Source organism: Sminthopsis crassicaudata, chromosome 3, assembly GCF_048593235.1.
Source record: "Sminthopsis crassicaudata isolate SCR6 chromosome 3, ASM4859323v1, whole genome shotgun sequence".
Classification (NCBI taxonomy): Eukaryota; Metazoa; Chordata; class Mammalia; order Dasyuromorphia; family Dasyuridae; genus Sminthopsis; species Sminthopsis crassicaudata.
Window position 1 is genome coordinate 596,619,638 of NC_133619.1, and position 16,670 is coordinate 596,636,307.

Consider the following 16,670-nt stretch of genomic DNA (forward strand, 5'->3'; position numbering starts at 1 on the left):
ATACTGTTACTAATATTAGTGATCATCAAAATGAACTTCCCATTTGTGCCACAGGTATAATCATAGATTTTGAAAGTAATGTCAAATAAATAAATACAATTTGTGAAACCCGAAGGCCTCTATAAATGCCATTACAATCAGCATCACTATCAGCATCTATTCCACGCCTTATAGGTGGGGAAAACTGAGGTTTAGGAAAATGATTTTACAGAATCACAAAATTTCATCATCAAAGAGACCTGAGAGGGCATATATTCTGGCTCATATTTCAGTGGGAATAATTTATCTCAACTCCAACAAATTGTCATTCAACCTATTTTTGGAGGAATCTGGTTATTAGCAATCTGGGTTAAATGACTTGTTCAGAGTCACAAAGCTAGAATTGAGTCTGGATTTGAACTCATACCCTTCTGACTCTAGGACCAGTGCTTTAGTTGTCCCATTCAATCTATACTTAAAGATGACCATCAATGGGAAACCCCTCCTCTCTCCCCAAGCAGAACATCCCATTTTTGGACAGTTCTGTTAGTTAGTTTGACTTTCTATGGAATTGAAATCTACCTTTCTGAAAATCTCCCTTCAGGGCTCCTAGTCCTTCCTTTTGAGTCCGAGAAAAACAAGTTGAATCCTTTTTCCACCAATAGTCGTTCTCTCCCCCCACCCTGTTTTCTTTTCTCCAGGTTAAATATATACTCATTTCCTTCGACCAATCCTCATTCCCCATCCTGGCTGGCCTCCACTGGCCCTACATCAGACTATAAAGCCCCCTCCTCACGTGGCCTCAGAAGTGAACACCACAATTGGGAACAGGAGGCAGCCAGGCCAAGGTGAAGTTGCTTAGGACTCAGAAGGAGGAGACTCCTGATCCAAATCACCATTTTGACTCTTGTAGCTGTGTGTCCTGGACAGAGGGAAGGGGGAGGCAAATAACCTGTCCCTTATTTTCTCCTCTATAATATTAATAAACACTAAGGGATTGGGCAAGACTGTTTCTAAGGGTCCATCCCACTCGTACATTCTTTGATTCTTCATTCTGGCAGACAGATGGCTCCTGAGGCCTCTGGATGGGATGGGTTGCTCACAGCTGCCCTCCCTCCACACTCTACCCATCCTCCTCCACCCATAATTTCAGGAAGAAAAGCCGATGATCCTGGAGGAGAGCTTCAGGGATGCTACCACTGGAGGGCACTCATGCTCAATTCAAGATAATCTCATCCACTGGGACTTGCTTAGCAGGGCAGGTTTTAAGAGGAGGCTTGCTTAGAGATCATCAGAATGAGTTTCCCACTTGTGCCATAGATTTGAAGCATGAACAGAAAAGAGACCTTGGACAAAACGTCTGATCTATACTGTCAGTAGGGGAAATATGGGGCACACAGAGGGTAAGGGACTTGGAGTCACAGTCACAGAGTATCTGAGCTGGATATCGGCAATATCTGTTTGTCCTTCATTCTCAGAAAGGGCTGTGATGACATCAGAGACAGGGATACCATGACATGCTAGTGAGCTGGATTTCAGTGAGGGAGGGCTGGGAAAGATCACCTGCCTCATTTTTTTTTCTAGAACCCTCTGGGTCCAGGGGCCAGGTGTAGATTGGGATGAAAGGAGATGGCCCTGGGTGCAGTGGGTCTTTCTAAGCTAAGATCTTTAACAGGTCTCACTTTGATGAGGCAACACCCATTCAGTGATTCAGACTAGGTAAGAAATGGGACAGAGAATGGCTTTTTTAGAAATTTAGTCAAAAAAGAAAGCAATTTGGGAAGGAAAGACTCTCAGGGTTTCTGGCCAAAACAAACAATTTGCTCTTTACATTCACTCTGAGACCAGAGGCCAAGTCAGCTTGGCCTGGAACCTACTGTTAGTCAGTCAATGAGAGCCAGAGTGATTTAGGCTTAAGGCATGGTTTTTAAGGAAGAGATGTAGCCTATAGGAGGGAAGGAAAGAAAAAAAGAATTGAGGAAAGAAGGAAGAAAGGGAAGAAGAAGGGAGGAAAAAAAGAAGGAAGGAAGAAGGGAGGGAGAGGAAGAGGGAGAGAGGACGGAGAGAAAAAAGGAAGGACAGAAGCAAGAAAAAAAGGAAGGAAAGAAAGAAGGAAGGAAGGAAGGAAGGAAGGAAGGAAGGAAGGAAGGAAGGAAGGAAGGAAGGAAGGAAGGAAGGAAGGAAGGAAGGAAGGAAGGAAGGAAGGAAGGAAAAAAGAGGGAAGGAAAAAAAGAAGGAAGGAAGGAAGGAAAAAAAGAAGGAAGGAAGGAAGGAAGGAAAAAAAGAAGGAAGGAAGCAAGGAAGGAAAAAAAGAGGGAAGGAAAAAAAGAAGGAAGGAAGGAAGGAAGTTTGGTTGCCTGATCCTCAGTGGGGCAGCTCCTACTCATAGAGGTTTCTGTTTGTCCTTCCTTTTCAAAAATGACTGTGACATCAGGGAGGTGATACCAAAACCAATTCAAATTCACTTGCATGTCATGGAGTTGTCTAGGGGGTTACAGGGCCATCCAAGAGTCCCCATCCCACTCCTAGGCTATGCCATGAGCCAATGGCATAGCTCGGACCAGGATCCCAGGCCAGGCAGACAGAGGCAGGCCCTGCAGGGATCATACCTTCCTCGGCTTCCAGCTCCACCAGCAGCCCCATCTCCTGGCACTTTTTGCTGTGAGCCTTGGACTTCATGTGCTTAGTCAGATTCCCTAGAAGGAAGCACAGACAGATAGCGACAAAGGTCAGAGTGTCTCTTTCCCGAGGGGCTGGCGGACAGTCAGAGAGTGAGGTGAGTTGGTATAGGGGGAGGGAAGTCTCAGCAGAGTCAGTCATAGGAACATCTGCAGCTAGCCCAGAGCGTGGTACAGGGGAAGTAGGGGATGGGGACACAAGGATGAGGAGGACTTGGAGTAAGTGGGCAGAGCAGAGCCTGCTTTGAAGACATCATCTCTAAATGTGGAAATTCAGCCCAGATACCACCCAGAAAAGAGGCTGCAGCCTAAGAATGGACAAGGAAGGATGGAATGAGGAAAGTCAAGGAGGAGGGGGATTGGGAACAGGAAGAGGGGAGGTGGGATGAGGTAAGATGACATTTGAACAGGAGAGACCAGGGATAGAATGAGGAAAAAGCTAAAATGATGATAGCATCAGGAGACCATGGAACTGGGATGGAATTGGGGTGGAATGGGAGAAGAGTGGGTAGCATGAGGATAAGAAATAGGCTCATGGCTGGGTTGTGAGATAGGGATGTGAATGCTGATGAAAGGGTAGGAACAAAATGATGGAATGAGATGAGGTGAGCTTTGGGTGGGTGGGGTGAAGTCAGAATAGGATGAGGTGGGGGAGTGTGAGATGGTTAGAGCTGGAGTATGGAAGGAGAAGGGGAGATTGGGGATGGGGTGGGGTGGGGTGGAATGATGAATGGATATTGCAGAGTGAATAAAGGATTTTGACGGAGCAGAATCAGGAAGGACGGATAATGGGTTGAGACAAAGTTGTATGAGGATGGGAGAAGGTAGTAGGAAAAATATGGTGTGGGGTGGGATAAGGTAGCATGAGGATGGAGATAAGGGTCAGATTATGAAGTAAGAAAATAAAATAAGAAGAAACAAGATACAGATTACAGAGTTCTTCTGCTATGAACTTGTTGCCCATTGCCACCATGGTCAGTGAAGCCATCCTCCCTTATGGAGCCCCTCCCATGGCCAAGATCTGCTCCTATAAAATTTTCCCATAGCCCAAGACATACATCCCCAAAGTCCAGAACACCCAGGGGTATAACTGAAGTTTCCTCCAGATAAAGCTAAGGGTTGGGGGTTAGGGTAGGGAGGAAGGTATACTGGCCCACTATCAGAGCAGAGAAAGGCAGATCAAGCCAGCAAACAAAGCCCCAAGCTTCTTCTCTGGGTCCCCCTGCTATAGTTCTGGGAAGTTGGCCCTTTAAGGACAGTATCTCAGACCAAGTTCAATATGGGACAGCCAGGTCTAGGACCAAGGTCATTTCTCCCTTCCTAGCTGTGCATCCCTGAAATCTCTGCTAAGATGGAGCTGGGACATGATGGCTTGCAAGGGAGAAGTGGAAGGAGAAGCAGAGAAAAACAGAAAGAGAACTCTCAAATTGTTTTTCTCATTCCACCTTTACTGGGTAAATTAATTAATGCTTAATGAAGCATTATCTCTGACCAAGGCTCCAGGGCCCTGGTGAGATTGGGAGGTCCTGGGGATCACGTCTGAAATGCATTTGTCTTCAAAGCTAAGCTTTCTGAGTAAGATGCTAGGCTTTCTCTTGGTATCAATTTAAGTCCATAAGTCCTGTCCCCCTTTCTCTCCCCTTTCCCATTTAAGGCGACCAGACCAGCCCTATTACAGTTTTTGAAGTGAGAGGACATATATTCCAGAAAGGTAATGGAGGGTTTTTTTTGTATCAGTATTACTGCAGATAAACTGTGAAGGGTACCATTTACTCTGTGAATTACCACATTCAGTCCAAGCCAATTGTATGGTTATTCACAAAATTATTGACTTACTTCACAGTTGTTTTATATCTTGGATATAAAACATGTGGGCTCACAGATATTATATAGGGGGCCTAATGAACTCTCAGGTTGGAATTCCCAGTGACTCCAAGTCCTATGGAGGGAGAGGAGGGGAAAAATTTCCTCTCATCAACTCTTCTATAAGTTCCATATGCCACAGGCTGGAGATTGGGGAGAATGAAGAAGAAATTAATTTTTTCTCTTTGTCTGACTCCCCTTCACTTTTCAACCAGCTCATCTCTTCTCCATCCTTTTCATTCTGGCTGATGAGAAATCTAGTCACTTTTAGATGAAAATGGCTATAGTACTTCTCTCCCTTTCCCTTCCCCCCATGATTCTCACAACCTCTCTTTTCTCTGGGTCATCATCCCCTTAGTTGACTATTTATTGTGACTTTTTGGCACCAGAGGGATTCTTCTCCCTCTCCTCCTTCCAACCTTTCCTCCCCAACCCAAAGCCCAAGACTTTTAATATGGCTCCTCACTAAAGGTGAGAGTAGGGACTGTGGCTTATTATCTGACCCTGTATCTGCCACCCAGAAAGCCTAGAGCTCATCCAGATTAATCTCTTAATGAGTGTTCATTGAACTGGATTGAACTAACCAGTAGCTTGGAATCCCAGTAGAAACTTCAAAGGGATTCTCCCATCAACCAAGGGATCCTTGGGTTAGAAGGAAAAAGGAAAAGTTGGCCATGGATTTTGGGGTGGGAATGCTTGCATCAGACCTTGTGTTTCCAGGAGAGGGTGAGGAAGAGAGGGGCAGACCTTGGGAAACTAATGGAGGAAGAATGCTAGGGAGCAATAGGGAAGGAAAGGAATGCTTGGAAAATGGTACAGATGGTGAAGGGAGAATCATTTCTCTCCTTCTAGGAATGCCAATCTTAGGGTTGATTTAAAAATGTCCTCATTCTTCCTCAGTAACAAAACCATTTACATTCTTTTCCAAAAAATAAATTTGGCCTGCATCCTTTTGTCTTTTGGGGAATTTATAGAAATATACAGTTTGAGTTTTCCGCTCCTATTCCTCTTCTCCTCCCCCCACCACTTTCTTCTTTATTTGCATTTTCAAACTTTCTTTCTTATCTTTCCTGGCCTAGTCTCACCTCCATGCCTTTGGACATACTATTCCCTGCCTGTGATGCCCTCCCCTGTTCATAGTTTATCTAAGTATTCCCCAAGTTTCAAGGTCCAGTCCAAATTCCAGCTCCCATGGGAAGTCTTCTCTCACCATCTCAGACCTCAATAACTTCTCTTGTTTCTCAGATCCCATATCCCATAAGATTCTGAGCAGGAAATAAAATTAGCAATCAGTGATTCCAAGATCAATAATCAATGAAACTCAAAGATAAGGGAACAGACAGATATTAATAATAGGAAGGCAAGGATATAGGTCCAGGCCCATATTCAGGACTCTTTCCTATTTGTCATCTGTGCATTTGTTCCTTGGATAACTCCTTGGATTTCCTGGTCAGTCAGCTCAGCACCCAATTGGGCAGACTCAAGAGTCTCTTGACTATGAGAGAGGATTCCACATTCTCATTCCAAATCTGCCACGATGCCCATTCCCAAGCTTTTGGTGCTAACTGCATGGTAGGAGTTCCAGAGGCCCACAGGACTGCCTCTGACCAAAGCAAAGGGTCTTTTTTGCTTCCCACTCATTCTTCCTTTCTGGGATTCTCCCTTCATGGGGCAGCTCAAGACGGCCAGTGCTTACCCCAGTCAGAAAGCTGGGGAGGGTCAACAAAAGCACAGTAAGGTGAAATTCATATTCATAGGACAGGAAACTGAGGCTTGGAGAGAAAGAAGGGCCAAGGTCACACAGCTGGAGAATGGAAGAGCTGAGATTTGACTCATATCTTCTTGTTCTGAATTCACTGCTATTGAACCAAAGCTTGACCAAGTCTTACTCTCAGCTTCCTTGTAGGGTGGTCCCCAGCTAGAGAGGAAGAATAATGAAGTTGGGGTGGGTTTATTAAATGATTGACCTACCAGGACCACCAGAATTTGGAAGAGAAGCAGGAGAGGGTGCTAATGTAAATATTGAGATCCATGGATTTGTAAGTTATCAGAGTTGGAAAGGACATAAGGGGAAACTGAGGCCCAGGAAAGGGAAGTGAATTGTTCAAGGGCTTAGAGCTAGCAGATGGGTAGAAACAGGACTAAAAATCTGGGAATCAAGAGACCCAGGCCAGTACTAATATTTTTTGCTTCCAACTGCCAATATCCAATAACAATATGGCATTAGCCCCAGTTTAGGTAGATTAGGTGGTACCAATTTCTTTTGCTAAGACCCCAGTCAGGTGTCTGGTGATTAAATTGTTAAAGAAAGGGAACTAGGATTATATTGGGATTGAAGAATGACAGTAGGCACCTGAGAAAACTGGAGAAAGTGGGTCAGATGAATTATAGCCTCAGTTTCCCCTTCCTCTCTTTCCTTCATCCTCCAGGAGTGGGCCCCATTGACTGAGAAGCACAATTATGATTTTTAATTACTCCTTTCTTGGGATGGAGATAGGCTCTAATTTTCAGGGAAGAGAGATCTCAGGGACTTGGGTCTTTTGTGCTCATCCCAGAATTCAATCACAAGGGTGGAGATAGAAGTCAAGAAAACAGAGACAGGATGGGGTGTCTGGAACAAGGAGACTGCTCTTGACTTAACTCAAAGACCTGCATACCAGCCCAAAAGCAGGATCTTCCTAGATCCAGGAAAAAGTCCATGGTCAACTGTCGTATGGTACCTGTGGACCAGAACCCAAAGGGCTATATACCAGCCTCAAGGTTCTGCTCCTTTCTCATTGCCCCAAAGCCTGCCAGAGGAATCAGGTCCCCAGTGCTCTGTCCTCCCCGAGGCCACTGCCATTGGCTTCATAATTCCTTGCCAAGAGCTCTTCACTAGACTCTTAGAGAAACCAAGTCAATCTCACTTTATCTGGACGCAGAGACCAGGACAGGAAAGCAGACAGACAGACAGGCAGACAGGGGAGAGAAGCAGACCAACAAGCAAAGACAGACAGAGCCAGGAGAATGCAAGGTCTTCCAAGAAAATGTAAGCTTCTTGAGGACAGGTACTGTTTTCCTGATGTCATCCCCTTTTCCATTTTTGCATCTCTCGGGACCAGCAAATAGTAGGGGCTTATTAAATGCTTATTTAATGGAATTGCATTGAGTCCAGGAAGAAAGAATAATAGAGATGTTTGAAGAAAGAAGACTTGATGGATGTCAGTTCAGTACTGGGGAATCACTTGAGCTCTATGTCCTTGGTGTGGGCTCTCAAAAGTGTGTCAAACATGCTTCCCAGAGAAGAATAGATATTTGGTGTAAATAGAGTCAGTGACTTCAACGTGTGGATGTTGGCTTCCTCAACAGGGCTGTTCTTAGCCAGAGTCATTGGTCATCTATAGGGTCTGATCCAAGGAATTCCCTTTCTGTCACTACCTGTGACAGAGCAATTCAAGATTCATTCCTTTAAAGAATTTCAATCTTTCAGAATCCCCTATTAAATTTAACCTCTTCTGGGGGTCAGGGAAGAACGTTAATAAGTCAATATCTTATTTAATTAGCTAATAGCAATATTCCCCCCCAAAAGAAAATAGACTATGGGAAAGAGCAGAAGATAGAAAGGATGATGTATATAGTAGTGAAGTACACAAAAGAGCTGGTGTGACACCTCCTGGATTTAGTTTGTGGAGGCAGGTCTGAATTCCACCGGGAAGAACTGAAGTGGTTTGGGCTCCTTTGGAAACATGGCTTCTCTGATGACGTTCTGGGGAGGAAGCAAACACACAGACTCTCAAGGCAGAAGTGGTCAGCTTGGAAATTGGGCCAAGGCTCAACCAGAAGGGTTGCTCTAGCAGAGAGGGATGGGAAGATAACTTGTCCATCCCAAACCACCAGGAAGGCCAGTGGTACTTGTGGGAAGAGTCACACACTCTGGAGGGAAGAAATCAAGAGAAGGCTGGCCCAATCATTAGGGTCCATCAAGAGTAGGGTTCACTGCTTCAGGCCCTCTCTCTCTCCAAGAAACAAGGGAGAAGAAATTATTTCAAGGGCAGTGTGTGATATCACGGAAGTGGAGAAGAGCAACAGTTGGGAAATTTTGAACACGTCCCTTCCCCTAGCTGTTTGCCAATGTTGACCAATGGCCCAGGAAAGACAATTGGTTATTGGCTTGAGACTTGAACCCAGAAGAGAAAAAACCCTGCTGCCATGACTCTACTTGTGAAGAACATGAGAAAAAAGGAATGTGAGATTCATGGCCATATCTATTCTATTAAAAAGAACCCAAACTTAAGCCAAGTGAAAGCAAGAGAACTGAGAAGAGTAAAGGAGGTTCCAGGAAGTCAAAGGAACCCTGAAACGTTGAAGGAAACTAGAGAATAAGAAAATATCCCAGAAGCTCTAAAAAGAAATGAAGGGAAAAGAAAGACAGCCAAGAAATGGCACTAAATGGGCTAAAGAGTGATGGCGGGAACCACAAAGCTGCCATCTTTTTTAGTTTCAGGGAGTTGTTTGTCTAATGAGAGAAGATAGCCAGTCAGCAATATGGCTGAAACTTCTTCGTGACAAATAAAGATTGAGAGACTTTCATGGAACGGCTGCTCGTTGGTCTCTGAAGCTGATCCTGAGTGTATGGAAGCTTCTTGCCTCTCTCCTCCTCCCTTCTACCTTATATGACTCCTGGAAGTCATGATCTGAAGTGTTGAGAGCCTCTTTTGGGGTATTGAGAGGTACTTTGCATGCATTATCTCATTTGACTCCCCACTCCCCTTATTGCACTGTCAACTAAATTCTACAAATAATATTATTTGGGTTGTTTTGTTTTGTTTTGTTTTGTTGGGGTTTTTTTGGTTGGTTTGTTTGTTTTTTTGATTTTTGTTTTGTTTTTGTAAGGCCATTAGGGTTAAGTGCCCACAGTCACACAGCTAGTAAAGGTTAAGCATCTGAGGCGTAATTGAACTTAGGTCTTCCTGACTCCGGAGCTAGTGTTCTACCACTATATTAACTAGCTGCCCCTTAGATGTCATCATTATCCCCATTTTGTGAATGAGGAAGCTGAGAAGAGTTAAGTGATCTGCCACGTAGCTTCTGTCAGAGGGAGAATTTGAATCCAGATCCGTCCTGACTCAAAATCCAGAGCTCTACCCAATGCTGCCTAATTTAAGAAAGAAAAGCCCTACTACAGGCAAATCCAAGGTTATTCTTTATTTCCTGATGATGCATAGATTATTAAGTTAGAAGGGCCCTTGAGAACCATCTGGCCCAGGTTCCTCAGTTTATAGTTGGGCATGTTGTGGCTCAAGGGCAGGCAGCTGGTGGATGGCAGAGTACCAACCTTGAGAAGCCAAGGCAAAGGTTATTTTCACTGCACCACCCTATCTAAACTTATACCATACAAAGGCCGCCGGCAGCACCAGCAGCCACGTAGACATGAACCCTACAACCTGCATGGTCCTCACTCCACTCTCCAGAAGCCCTGGGCATCAGCCACCTGGTGCTGCCATTAGCAGGAAAGCCCAGAGCCTGCCTTTGCCACCATCTGGTTCTTCTTTTCTTTGACTTGATGGACCCAGTTGCTGTCTAGGATGCCAGTCCCATCTGTCCCATTTCTTGTCTCTCCCTCTTGTCTCCCCTCCACCCCAGCCCAAGCACGAGTTACCTCCTGCAAGTTGTAGCCACGCCAAGGAAGTGAGTTGTGGTTGGCAATGGGGAGGATGAGGCTGCATGTGTGGAGGAGAGAAGTGGGGGCTGAGAATGGAAGAGGAGACACGGGCATTTCTGGGTGAGAGACGGGGCAGAGAAAAGGCGAGTTGGGGATGGTGAGGCGGATGGAACATGGGAGTGGGTGAGACTGGGGTAAACCTTGCTTGCCATGAGCAGTGATCATGTGGGGGCTTTGTGGATCTGAGCAGAATGACTTCCGACAACAGTAAGATTTCTGTGACTGAGTATGGATGCCAGGCTTTATCGGTCCTTTGGGGAAATCGCTATAGAGTTACGCCAAAGGAAAGGAATGATGAGGAAAAAGCTGCAGCCATTTCCAAGAGAACAATGGCGTGGTCAGGGATTGCACTCACCACGATGGCTTCCAACCTGAGAGGATGGAATAAATGGATCAGGGGCTGGTTTCTGGGAATGGGAGTCCTCCTGACTGCTTTTTTTTTCCTTCTTCCCTGATGGTGGTTGGAAGCCCCTCCTGGAATACGGCTGGAGAACCAAAGGGGTGCCTCGGGCCAGTGCCCACTGCTTAGGGCACCATCCAGAGCTGAGCCTCGGCAGCCCGAGTACTCGTCTGGGGCCCTAGGAGAAGCAAGCCTGGCTGGTCCAGCGAGACCGGGGCTCACTCACTGCCAGGAATGGCCTGGACACAGGAAGGGAGCGGGAGCTTCCCATCTCTTACCTTTGGTTTTAAAAGCAAAGTGACAATGCTTGCAGACATAGGGCCTGACGTCAGTGTGCGTGCGAATGTGTTTCTTCAGCATGCTTGGTTTCCTGCAGCGAATTCCACATTCCTCACAAACATATTTCCCTCGTCCGCGGCCTCTCACATACACATATTCTTCATTTGATTTGTACCTATGAGCAACAGGCGTCATGATAAAAAAAAATAAAAGGAAGAAGAAGGAGGAGAAGAGGAAGATCCCCACCTGGGAAGAAGTGGCCCCCTGGGTTCGTTCAGCAGGTTAGGGTTACCCAAAGGCAAAGATGCATGATTATGGGAGGACACAGAGAGCTGAGGCAAACACAAAACACAGCAGGGAAGCCGGACATTCTGGGGGGAGTTCAACACTTGCCCCTCTGGGGAAGCAGAGTTTGTCCCTGCTCCCTGGGCCTCTGCCTTGGGGCCCTGGGAATAGCAGGGGCAACTCCACACCTACCAGAAGGAGGGCATGATGGAGCAATGGCTGCCCTCCCCGACTCAGAGAAAGCAGGTGACTAAACTTGGTCTTCAGTGGTTTAAGAATGGCACCCACTGTCATTCCTAGTCTTCCTCCTCTTCTTCCTCCTCCCCAGAAGTCACTATGTTCTCTAAGTCTAGTTTTGAACTCTGGGGTCAAGCGGATCAAATCTGATCCTTCTTCCAGTGTGACAGCCCAGCCCTTCAAATATTCGAAGGACAGCTCTCTACTCTCTCCCAAACCTTTTCTTCTTTTCAACTGAACCACTTATGAAATGCTCTCAATCTCAAAGCCCTCCTTCAGGCTCTTCTTCACCTCATCAAAGTCCTTCCTAAAACTCACTGCCCACACAATAGATTTGATTCAATTCATCTTCAAAGGATCTAAATTTATTTACATTTTGAAGAGTTTGAGCATGAGCTACTTGAGGCTTATAATTTCTATTTATAACCTTCCCGCATCTTGCATTTTTCGTTCACATTTTCTGACATTGGACTCACATTTCTCCTTTCTGTTGATATCTCCACTGTGTACCACCTATAGGATAAAAGAGATGCTAGAGGAACATTTTGAAAATAACTGAAAAGATCTTAGATTTAGTACAAGAAGGAATTTCACAGGCCTCCTCGTCCTAGGCCCTTCCTTTTATAGATAAGGGAATTGAGGATCATAAAAGCCATGTTGTCATCTGGGAATAAGAGCAGAGTTGGCATTTGTACCCAGGTCCTGGACCCCAGATTCAGGACATCTCTGCCATACTATGCTCTGATCAGCACTTTCTATGACAGGTCTCTCTCCCCCTTCTTGCACATGGCATTTCTAAATATAGCCTAAGAGATCAGATTGACTTTTCCCCATCTATCACTTTATACTGACTCACCTGTCTCTTAAACAGACTTCAAGAAACAATTCAAGCACCAGATTCCCCCCCCCAAAAAAAATCCCTCCCTAATTATCTTGCATTTATTCTATATGTTCTTAAATATGCACATGTTGGCTCTTCCAATAGAATGTAAGTTTCCTGAGAGTAAGAATTGCTTCATTATTTGTATTTATATTGCCAGTTCCTGGTGTAGTATCAGATATGCAGGAGGTGCTTAATAAATGCTTACTTTTATGCTCCTACTGTTGTAGTTAATTCAATATTCAGATAAATAAAGAGTTCAATAGCAAAGAGAAAAAATACTTTTATGTTCCTAGTTCTCTAAAACTTATTTTGAACTTTTTCAGATGAACTACTCGTGATCTAGTTACAACTAATCCATCTTATGCCTGTGAGGTTGATTGTGTACAATTCATAGAACATTAGGGATAGAAGAGACTCACATTTTGCAAAGAATACATAGACCTAAATGGGAAAAGTGATCTGACTAAGGTTACATAGCACATGTTTGGTAGAAGCCAGGACTTAAATCCAGGTCTTTTGACTATGAAGATCTCTCTTGTGATTGTGATGATGATGATGATGATGGCTTCTGTTTTAAGATACATAGAAGTGATTTTACCACAATAGTCCCACGTGGAAGACAGTAGAAGGCCTGACATTCCCATAAGATAGATGGAGAAACTGAGATTCAGAAAAGTTCAACAATTGACAAATGCCATACATAGTTTTTCCAAGAATTGATCAAATCTTCCTCCAATGCCTTAAGGAGATGCCCAGATGACAAGAGCAACCATGTAAAATGGTCATCAGCTTTTCATGGCAACCTTTGCATCATGTCCATGCCTACATGGGAATGAAGGGAAGATCTCCTGGCATTGCTAGATATTTAAAAAAATGTCTCATGAGGCTTTGTTAGAACATTATCACAATGACTGGCTTATCATATATCCCAGGACTTGGAGCTGGATGTTAAAACTTTAAAGATCACTACAATCCAGTCCAGAAATAAGAAGACTCTAAGATTTAGTTTGTGGAACTTTCAACCAATAAGTATAGGAGATGAGATTTGAACTCAGTTCTCTTGATGGCAAGTTAATGATCTTTCCACTAAAAAGTTTACAAATTTTAGGGTTGCTAAGAAGAGATAAGAGTGATACTCTATCTTTGGGCAAAAAAGCTTTCACCTAATACAATAACTTCCCTTTTACTCCTCCAGGTTGAGGAAGAATGAAGGACCTTAGACTTGGAGATGCTGGGTCTCCACTCCCATGACCTTTCTCATTGGTTACTCCAGTTAGTCAGATACTCCATGGAATGAATCTGTCTCACTAACATTCAATGCCAAGGGCCTCGGGCACTCTGGTCTCACACAATGGCCACAGGACCATTCCTACTGAGTTTTCTATTATCTTCATTTCTCTCTATCCTAAGGAATAACACACAATGGTCCAGGGGAGCTGTCTGCAAAGGATGAGGTGCGATAATTCCATGATGTTGAGAGGGATGGATTCTAAGGATGATGCTCTGCCAGACAGTGATTCATGATCTCTCTGGTAAATGCCATCAAGGTTTTAGCAGGGCTTCTTTAGGTTAGTGTAAACAGAATGGCGAGACTTTCTTAAGCCATGTTTCTAATGGCTTTTCAATAGAAACAGGAGTGTGCTGGTAAATGTTTAATAATTTGCCCTCAAGAAAAAAATTACTTTCAAGTGAATATTTATAATAGTAACATTTTAACCATCACATTATTAAATTTAGAAATCAACAAAAATGATAAACCAAACCTTGATTTGTACCATTTACCATTTTTGGGAGTGTAGATGTTCACATTGGAAATTTACCAATTAGATCTCCTTACCTATACATGCTAGCTCCAGCATACCCTTGGATATTCACCCCCACTGTTACCAGTATCTTGAAAAATAAATAATAACTACATAAGTCAACACAACAGAAATGAGTCAAATTTTCTTTTAAAAGCATATGTGAATAAAACCAATTCAGTTTTTTTTTTAAAGCATATGTGAAAAAGGGAAATAACTTCTAAGTCCAAAAAAGTGTACTTTGTCACTTAAGCATAATAAGGTTCAATTTCCAACCTGTGCTTTGTTTATCCTATTTCATTTTGGCTCTGACTCTTCCGGATTATTCTGAGGTTAAGTAGTCTAAGTGATTTTTATCAATATATAGATGGAGGAATGTAGCACTGGGCTGAAGATAATGGTTCTTTGAGGCAGGAAGCTATTGTCTATTCTTCAGTTTCCTGGTTGATAAAATGATAGGAATAGTAATTTCAGCTATCTGTCAGTTATAAGAGTCCTGGTTGACAAAGCAATTAGGGCAGCATATTAGGTAGAAGATACAGTAGAAAGAACCAGGATGACATCTCATCAATAGTAGATGCCTTGAATATCCAGGAAGCTTTTGCTGATAGGACAAGATGAACGAATCCTTAATTTTCTGTTTAGCACTCCTCAAGCTGGTTTGACAAGTGAGAAGAGATGTGGATGAACTGTTCCACGGGAGATAAGGATAGAACTTAAAAATCAGCAGAGATTCACCTCTCTGTATCTTCCATTAAATCTTTATAGTCCTAAGGACTCTCATCAATGGTTTATCCCATCTCTGAGTTCCTCCAACACTTAATTAAAGATCAAATCTTTAATTTTATTTTCTCTCCTCAAATTGTAGGAATTTTTATTCTCCTTATTTGATTATAAACTCCCTGAGATCAGGGCACTCAAAGAGATGTGTAACAACTAGCCATTGATTGATGGAACTTTTGCCATCTTCTGATAATAATTACTCTAGCTGGAGAGTAACTGGGATTCATGATTCTAGCTCTGCTTCTGAGTGTGACCATGGATATTTCACTTCTCCCTAGATTTCTCAGTCTTCAAAGCAGGGATCATGGGTCCCATTCCTCCCTTCACAAAGTTGAGAGGTACAATTGATACAGGAGAGATGACAACACTTAGAAATGTTTTCAAAATACCATTCATCGGGAAGTTTCATCAGTTTTCCAGTTTGCCCCAAAATTAATTCCTAGAGGCTAAGCATTTACCAATGCAGCAGTGAGTTCCCAAGTATCTGTTTCTTTTTTGTAAGGTTGGGAATCAAAGGAATTAAAGGAGAATTAAATTATAACTGTTTCCATTTGTGTATAGTTGCCAAGATTGCTTTTTTACCACTTGATTCATTCCCTATAATTTACTTTGTTTCAGGTCTTAATTAAGTGCTTTTGCTTATAGAAAAAATAGAAAAGCACCATTCAGTCATTCATTCATTCACTCACTAAACAAATAATGAAAAAGAAACCCAGAAAACACTGGTAGGCTCCAGGGAGATACAAAGTATCAATAGACATGATTCCTGCTTTCATGGCTTTACAAATTAGTTGCAGATAGGATACAGGAAAGTCTTAAACCAAAGCATCACATGATAAGTGATACATGACTCCATGGGATGGCTCTGTTGGTGTAACTACTAACCTGTAACTAGTAGGCAAGGATGGACCAAAGATGACCAATGCGATTAACCACTTTGTTATTAAGTTGTTTCAATTGTGTCTAATTCTTCAGAACACCATTTGGGGTTTTCCTGGCAAAGATACTGGAGTGATTTGCCATTTCCATCTGCAGTTCTCCAGTTGCCTCAGAAAACTGAGGCAAATAGGGTCACACAGGTAGTGTGGATTTAGAAGCTGGATTTCAGCTCAGGAAGATGAGTCTTCCTGACTCCAAGCCCGGAGCGCAATTCACCCACAATGTCACCTAGCTGCCCCTAGACAGAATTGCTATTGTCCCATCTGATGAGACAGAGAACCTGACTCAGACATTGTGGATGGACAATTAACAACCTAGAAAGTGTCACCTACCACAAAAGACTTCTTAGCTGCTCTGCATTCCCTGATTCTCCTAGAATTCCCACAATGACAACAACATCCACTCACAGTTCTATAAGTACCGTACCATACTTACTGAACAGCACTGAAATGTACAGAAGAGGAGAGGGGTTCACATAGCACTCCCTAACATCCCTGCAAGGTAGGTAGCTCCCGTATAATTATTCCCATTTATAATGAAGACACTGAGAGGTAAACAAACTCCTTGCCCAAGATCACATGACTAGTTAAGTGTCTGAAGGAGAATTTGTACTTAGATTTCCTGGCTCTTTGCTTTGTGCTCTACCCACTTTGCTCCAATGCCAGTCTGGCTCTAAGTAGCAGAGTGAACAGGGATCAGGTCTGTGATTTCAGCGGCACAGAGAGATCCATGGTGAGAGAGCTCCTAGCAGTGCAGTTTGGGACCTTTTCTACACCTAACAGTCTTACAGAGCGGTCTGGGGCACTGAGAGGTTACACAGCTGGAACGTTCAAGAGGTGGG

The 16,670-nt window shown here is 43.6% G+C and overlaps 1 protein-coding gene across 7 annotated transcripts in view; it reads right to left on the minus strand.

Moving 5' to 3' along the window:
* Positions 1-16,670, minus strand: part of HIVEP3 (HIVEP zinc finger 3) — a 617,086-nt gene that overhangs the window by 7,895 nt on the left and 592,521 nt on the right. For all 7 annotated transcript variants that reach the window (XM_074305463.1, XM_074305462.1, XM_074305461.1 and 4 more), the window contains 2 exons: positions 10,900-11,075; positions 2,589-2,675 (listed from right to left, as the gene is read on the minus strand). In XM_074305463.1, coding sequence (XP_074161564.1) covers positions 2,589-2,675; positions 10,900-11,075 — 263 coding nt within the window. The remainder of the gene's footprint in view (positions 1-2,588; positions 2,676-10,899; positions 11,076-16,670) is intronic.